At 35.5% G+C, this 7,599-nt stretch overlaps 2 protein-coding genes across 2 annotated transcripts; both read left to right on the top strand.

Moving 5' to 3' along the window:
- On the top strand, positions 1–1,744 carry LOC18043928 (transcription factor TCP15). Its single transcript, XM_006438606.2, has one exon. The coding sequence runs from the start codon at positions 302–304 to the stop codon at positions 1,484–1,486; it is 1,185 nt and encodes a 394-aa protein (XP_006438669.1). The 5' UTR covers positions 1–301; the 3' UTR covers positions 1,487–1,744.
- A 4,196-nt stretch (positions 1,745–5,940) lies between these two features.
- On the top strand, positions 5,941–7,418 carry LOC18043927 (HVA22-like protein c). Its single transcript, XM_024186540.1, has 5 exons — positions 5,941–6,122; positions 6,272–6,298; positions 6,393–6,515; positions 6,722–6,971; positions 7,116–7,418. Exons 1-5 carry the CDS (start codon positions 6,052–6,054, stop codon positions 7,182–7,184), a joined length of 540 nt encoding a protein of 179 aa, XP_024042308.1. The 5' UTR covers positions 5,941–6,051; the 3' UTR covers positions 7,185–7,418.
- The last annotated feature ends 181 nt before the right edge of the window (positions 7,419–7,599 follow it).

Here is a 7,599-nt window from a genome sequence, read left to right as displayed (position 1 = left end):
GAAAAAACTAATCAGTTTCGTAGCCCACCCCTTATAATTCTCACTCATTTTTATTGTTGCTTAGAGCTTCTTGGCCTCCCTCTTCTCCTTATCCCTTTCTCTCTCATTATAGAAAAAAAAAAAAAAAAAACTCAGCTGCCAGGAATTGATTTTTCATGGTCACAGTAGCATTCACACAAAGGGGGAAAAAAAAAGAAAGAAAGAGACCCACTGGGCTGGCCACCAAGTGACCTAAGCTGAAGGTCAATTTGCAGATGTACTAGTGAAAAAAAATTAAAATACAAAAAAAAAAAGTATATTCATGATCAATATGGATGATAAAAATGGGATCCGCAGGCCTAATTTCCCCTTACAACTTCTAGAGAAAAGCCAACAACAGGAAGCTTCATGCTCCTTCTCCAGCTCCGGCTTTCCTTCTTTAACAACAAGAATCGCCGGCGGCATCGATGACGACAACAACGTCAACGAACAAAGCTCAAAAGGCTTCTCTGAGTCATCCGCAGCAGCGGCAGCAAAGAAACCTGTTCCGAAAAGAACATCAACAAAAGACAGGCACACGAAAGTTGAAGGGCGCGGCCGCCGGATCCGCATGCCAGCAGCTTGTGCAGCTAGGGTTTTTCAGTTGACTCGAGAACTTGGTCACAAATCTGACGGTGAAACCATAGAATGGTTGCTTCAACAAGCCGAGCCAGCTGTCATTGCCGCCACTGGCACAGGTACTATCCCTGCCAATTTCACGTCACTTAATATATCTCTTAGGAGCTCAGGCTCAAGTATGTCGGCTACTCATTTGAGGAACACTTATTTCAATCCAAATTTCGGTTCCCAACAATTGATGAGAAATATGAGAAGTGAATGGGAGAGAACTCTAATTGATAATAACTGCAACTCATTGAGCTTTCCTTTAACTGGTGGTAATGTGAATGCTATGTTACAAAGTAATAAGCAAGAGTTACGTGATAATAATACGATAGCTACTACTACAACGAGCTTAGATGTGTCTGAGGCGGATACTGGTATGGGGAGAAAGCGAAGGCCAGACCAAGAATTGTCACAAAATAATCAGATGGGGAGTTACCTGGTTCAATCCAGCACCGGCTCTATTCCGGCCAGTCACAGCACGATTCCGGCGACATTTTGGATGATGACAAATCCTAGTAATAACCAAGTTATGAGCGGAGCTGGTGAGTCCATGTGGACATTTCCTTCTGTTAGTAACAGTAATATGTATAGGGGTTCAATGTCTAGTGGTGGGGTGCATTTTGTGAACCTTCCAACTCCGATGGCTCTTTTGCCGGGACAGCAATTGGGTTCGGGAATTGGTTCTAGTGGTGGGACTGATAGCCATTTAGGAATGCTTGCAGCGCTCAATGCGTATAGGAACATTTCGGGTGCCGCCGTTTCGGAGTCTCCGGCATGCGCGTCACATCCACACCACGGAGCAGGAGGAGATGACGGCCAAGATTCAACCAGTCACCATTCCTAGTTTCATCGATGTATGGCTTGCTTTAATCACGTTCGTGTTTTGTTTAATTATTTTAGCTACATATACATAATTAATGTGCATTTTGCAACAGTGTAGAGCAAGTTTGATTGCTTTGATTGAGTTTGGTAGTTGATTTTGTTGTCAGGAATATTAATTAAATGAAAATTTAGGGTTTGATAAGAGAATACTAGCACACGAAATTGACAGGTTTTGCTAGGAACTTTAATTAGTCAATTTTTTTTATCCTGGTGTGACTAAACAGTGTTTTGTCACAATTAGTTAGTTAATATTTGAAGATTATCCATAACAAAATTTTGGCTTCAAGAAACATATAAACTAATATGCATGCAATATTATTGCATTGTTACTTGTAATAACTTGTCCTTAGATGCTTGTTAGGTTTAACAAACTCATTGTCGCAGTTTATGGCTCAAAACAAAGCTTCCGTTATGATCTTTCTGCATCTTTGTGATTTTTTCCAGCCTATGTATGCATAATAATAATAGGTTGGAGGAGCCCACACACAATCACACATTTAATCTTCCAGGTTGCTCTAGGATCAGGTTGGCATTGCCTAAGAACTAATGTGTAAACACACTGACTAGCAAGACGATCAGTCCCCCGCCTTTTCATCTACTTATATATGACGATTTATACACAGATTGATTATCGATGGCTGGTAACTTGGTATTAAAGACACTTACATACCTGCAGTATCCAAAATATTTATTATTTATTATCTCTGAACCGTTCATCAATTTAAAGTGGGTCATTCTAGTTGGATCGTCCGAACTCTTTCTTTAATTTGTGTAATGTGTGTGACAGGCAATCCGAGTAGTGGGACTTCATGGACGTTTAAGATTATATCAGTCGTTGGCTTACTTTTTTGTTATGGTCACCAGTGAATGATTTATATATGTATATATAATTCTCCATGAATAAATTCACTAATTAAAGTTTTTAAAAAAGGCTGCCTTTCCAACTTGAATAATTTAATTCCCTTCAAAGGCGTGCTTTCTGCATTAGAAAATTTATAACCTTATAGAGTAATGTAACCCTAATTTGTTAACAAAAGTGTGGCAATCTCTTTTTATGCTAGATGTTATGATGTATGTCTGTTCCCTCGATCGGTGTTTACTTATCTTGTATTTTCGATTGCTATCCACCTTTCATTGATTTATATTAATTGAGTAGTTTGATCGGGCCAGGGTAGCTAGAAATAAAACAAACAAAAGCTAGATGTTACTTGGGGGGAAAATGGCTTATGATATATGGCGCATTTGAGTGCACGGACTAATACGGATTGATATGTCTATGGTTTATACACTCAAATTCTGATATATTGCTATCTTCCCTTGCCAATAACTTACATCCAAATGGAAATTAAATCATAATAGTAATAAGTAATTACCAAGAGTTAATTCACTAGCTTATCGTAATGTTTGGGCTAGCGTAATTCAATTATGGTTGAGGTAATTTCTAAGTGAAGTAGGGTTTTAGTATTACTCATCGCCAAGGACATGCGTTTTTAGTCCTATGTTATTATAAATTTATAATCTGTATACCATTCTGCGCCTAACAGTAGTTGCAGTTCTTATTAGCTCCTCTTTTGTTCACATTGTTATAATTAAATCTAGTTCATGAAAAACAAATTAACTTAAATTTGATCGGAATGTTATAATTAAAGGATCATGAAGAGAATGGTTGCATATACCATGTGCCACTGAACTATAATTGAATTCTCATCCCGTACGCTACTCAGTAATTGTATTTTGAGAAATTCAACAGAATTTCTTTTTGTTGACTTGTGTGTATAGTTCAAATCAAGAAAAGAAGTATAATAACATTGTAAATGCTAGCCGTAGCACCTGATTCACCATTTTTTTTTTTGGCTTTTTTCTGTGATTGTTTGTGCATGTGCACTAAATGAAGAATTTACAAATCCCTTCATAAGGCAGATGAAATTGTGAATACGTACGTTGCGTTAATTTCATTAACTTTATCAGAAGGTTTATAACTGCACAAACTCAACAGAAACACAGTGGGTTCTGGTGCCATTATGCGCTTCTTAGCCAGCCGGCTTTATCCTTTATGAATACAGCCGGGGGCATGTACATATTGGTATTTGTATTCTTGCACATGCACAGGCTTATTCATTGCTCATTACTCTTCTTGATTTGAGTCAATTAATTTCTGATTGTATAGACAAGCATGGCCATCAATGATGAGGTGACTGTAAGTTCTAAATGAGGTTCATACATAGAATTGCAAGAAGTTATAATAATAATTATGAAGCCGGAGCTTGAACTGCAAGGTTTTTTTCCATGAGCTACTGACATGGACGCAAATCCTGAATCTGACCAATTGTATGCTACCCCACCTTATGTGGTAAGTTCATTTCATTTCTTTGTTTCTGTTGATGATTCTTCTTCAAGCTATAGAATATTATAAATGAATAGAAGACTGAGGAAATAGAATAAATGAATAGAAGACTTCAGGTAAATAACACAAACTATAGATAAAGCAAGTACACACAAAATAATAATAATAATAATAATAATAGTAGTAGTAGTAGTAGTAGTAGATTAACATAAGAATAATTTAAAAACAAATAAGAACAGGTAAATAACACAAATTAATTAAGAGAAAAATAAAAAGATAAAATTTAAAACTTTCGATGAAATCACAAAATAACTTTATCTTTATTTATTTGGGAATTTGAGCAGTGACCAATAACTATAGAAAACAAAGATAACCATGGAGATTAAAGAAAACTTTTAGAATTTTTTTTCTTCTCAAGGAGAAAGTAGAGGAAACTGTTTTTTTCTTTTTTAGGCACCAAGACCATATTGTCTCTTGGTTTGTTGGAGAAAAAAAGTTTAATGGATAAGTTACAAAATGTGGGACTTTTTATGGAGGCTTAAAAGGAATATATAATTTTTAAATTATAAAATATTAATTCTAATGATAAAATAGACATATTGTAGGATTGAAACTAATAATTTTAATGGTTTTGTAGAAAATTAAGGCTATAAAGTATTACATTAAATAGACTTTATAGGGATTTTATAATTTATTTAGGAAAAAATAATTAAAAATAATAATTATTTTATAATTCAAATTTATTTTTTTATACAAAATAATAATTTAATATAAATGTGGGACCTTCATATATAGCGGGCTTTGGACAACCGCCTAAGTTATGTAAGGGTCGAACCGCTCCTAGGGACAAATGCACATTATCATTTTCTTATTCTCTAATTAATTAGAGAATATATAAGAACAATATATAGTAGTAAACTGCACTCATCAATAATTATATGTATATGTAGATTCTTTTAACTCATGCCTGAGATATGCTTTAATCAAGTTTGCTGTAAATTAATGACATTTTTTTTTTCTTATCAAATTGTGTAAACTTCAACGTTGTTTAACGGTCAAGCACACTCGCAGGGACAAATGCACATTATCTTTTCTTTTTCTTTTTTTTTTCTTCCTCTCAGTCAGAGAATAAGAACAACATATATTAGTAAACTATACTCATCAATTATATGTATAGTTAACTCATGCATGAGAGATGCATCAAGCTTTCTGTAAATTAATTACATTATTTTTTCCTATCAAATTGTGTGCTCTTCGAACATGCAGAATTTTGCATGTGCTACATTGCTGCATTGGTTACTACTTGCACTGAATCCATATATTAAGGGCTCGGAAACGAATGCAAGTATGTGGTAGCATTGCGCGGACCTTAGTATGGCTGGCCTTCGTTAGTCAAAACAGAACATTAGTGAATTCTGTGTGACTCTTTGTTTGGTTTTGTTTTGTTTGATACATACATAAACAATTCAAGATATATAGATGGAGGCTGTGATTTTTTGGCTTGTTACATAAACCAAAAAGTAGGAATTAGCATTCGACACCACCCACAAGCAATAATTCTTAATAATTTCACAAACAGTAGTAGCTTTAAATCCGTGTCATCTGCATCATCATAACAGCAACAAACAACTCAAAAAGAGGTGAGAACAGTGGCTCATATGTCATATCCGCAGGGCCAAAGAAAAAAGTTGGGCTGAAATCAGATTTTTGGGGATCGAGCCTCAGGGTCCCCTTGTTCAATTTCGTCAAACTTGCCAGGAAAAATCACTTCGAGGCTCTTGGTCCTGTAAACTCCATCGCACCTAATACTCAGAAGGTTAACATATATTTATTTGCCACATCAAACACAAGCGCCATCGTATGTGCTATTCCTGACGTGGCAAGCAATGATTGATGCATTTGAGTGGAAGCTCTTGTGGTAGCTGCGTACGAGATAAAATTAAAAAATTCGGTGCCTCTGTCCTTGTGCAACGTAACATTAGATTCTCCGCAAATTGTGTTTCCAATTAGTGTTATATAGAGAGCGCTTTATCTACTTTTCCTATTCTGCTTTCTGCCTTCCTTCTCTGCTTTTAAGTTCCCACCTTTCGCACTTTAAATTGTTTAGTGAGTTGGTATCTAAGTTTTTACGTTTTTACGCACAAAAGAGCCAGACAAACAAAGGAAGACACTTGAAGCAACTGATGGGTGCTCGTGGTTCTAATAATAATAATTTTCTCCAAGTTGTTGTTAATAACTTCGATGTTCTTGCGTTGTATGTCTCTTTTTACTGTCTTAGCAGTTCTTGATTGAATTTAGTCTAAAAAATTAGATATATAATGTACATGTTACGCTTAATGGTTAATTCAATTATTGTGCTTGTTTTGCTCTGCACTAAGTCAAATTCGTGGTTTTTGTTTGCAGGCCTGTGGTTACTCTTGTTTATCCTCTGTAAGTTGGTTATTTTTTTGTCTACCTTAAGCTATAATGTGATGTAATTGAATTTGAAGCCAAACTTTTATATGGGTTGTGTTATTTTTAACAGACATGCTTCTATTAAAGCTATAGAGGCAAGATCTGCTTCCGATGACCAGCAATGGCTTACTTATTGGGTTCTTTATTCAATGATCACACTCTTTGAACTCACTTTCGCTAAAGTCCTTGAACTGTAAGCCTGCTTTATATGGTTCTGAAACCTTTTTTTTTCCTTGAAATATGTGCTTGTCATTTGATAAATTTGCCGAATAATTAACTTGGTATTGGTTTTTTTTTTTTTTGAGCAATCATATTTAAGCCCTAAACATGTGTGGTAATTTTCTCTACAGAGAATTTTTAGATATGTTTATTTAATTTCCGGCTTCTTAATGTCTGCAGGATCACCATATGGCCTTATGCTAAGCTGATTTTTTCGTGCTGGCTGGTTTTACCACAATTCAATGGGGCAGCATATGTATATCGGCACTTCGTTAGACCTTTCTACATGAACCCACAAAGTGCAAGCTCTAAAATATGGTATGTACCGCGGAAGAAGAATATCTTCAGACAACAAGATGACATTCTTACTGCTGCCGAAAAGTACATGCAAGAGCATGGAACTGAGTCATTTGAAAGGCTTATTGCAAAGGTAATGGCTAAAATATATGAGACAGTCTTATGAGTCTAGTGTCTATAGGACTAATAAGTTGAAGGGTAGCCATTGCTCTGATTCCGGCTGTTATATTGTCCAAATTTAACACTTCAGGATCATAATTATTTGTTTTATTTGCAGACTGAAAGAGAAGAAAGATCCAGGAAGAGCAACAATTACATGATCTTTGATGATGATTATAGATATTGAACTTCTGTATCCATTGACGTTTTCAGTTGTATTGCGATGGAAAATGCTACCCTTAGTGATAGTACCTATCTTCAAGAACGAAATGCTCTGTCACCGTTGGCTATTGGGACACAGTGTCTCTTCTCACTGCTTGGCTTGCTAATTTGATTCTGCTTAGCATTGTACCTCTTTCAGGCAAAATGGTGCAAGAATTCATTACTCTTATCTACAATATATTAATATAAAAACGTTCAATGGCAGGAATAAAAACAGAAAAGACATTAACTCCCATCTTGGCAACCAATTAGGCCATTGGCAAAGTTTGATAAAATGAAGCATGCGTGAATCTGATAATCTTGAGAATTGCTTAGCTGAAGCAAAAAAATTACTCCCGTGATAACCATAATTGAGCTGTTGGAGAAAATTCAACCCGTTG

Source organism: Citrus clementina, unplaced genomic scaffold (genome assembly GCF_000493195.1).
Source record: "Citrus clementina cultivar Clemenules unplaced genomic scaffold, Citrus_clementina_v1.0 scaffold_4, whole genome shotgun sequence".
In the NCBI taxonomy this organism is placed as follows: Eukaryota; Viridiplantae; Streptophyta; class Magnoliopsida; order Sapindales; family Rutaceae; genus Citrus; species Citrus x clementina.
Note: the sequence above shows the minus strand (reverse complement) of the source record. Positions and strands in the feature narration are given on the sequence as shown.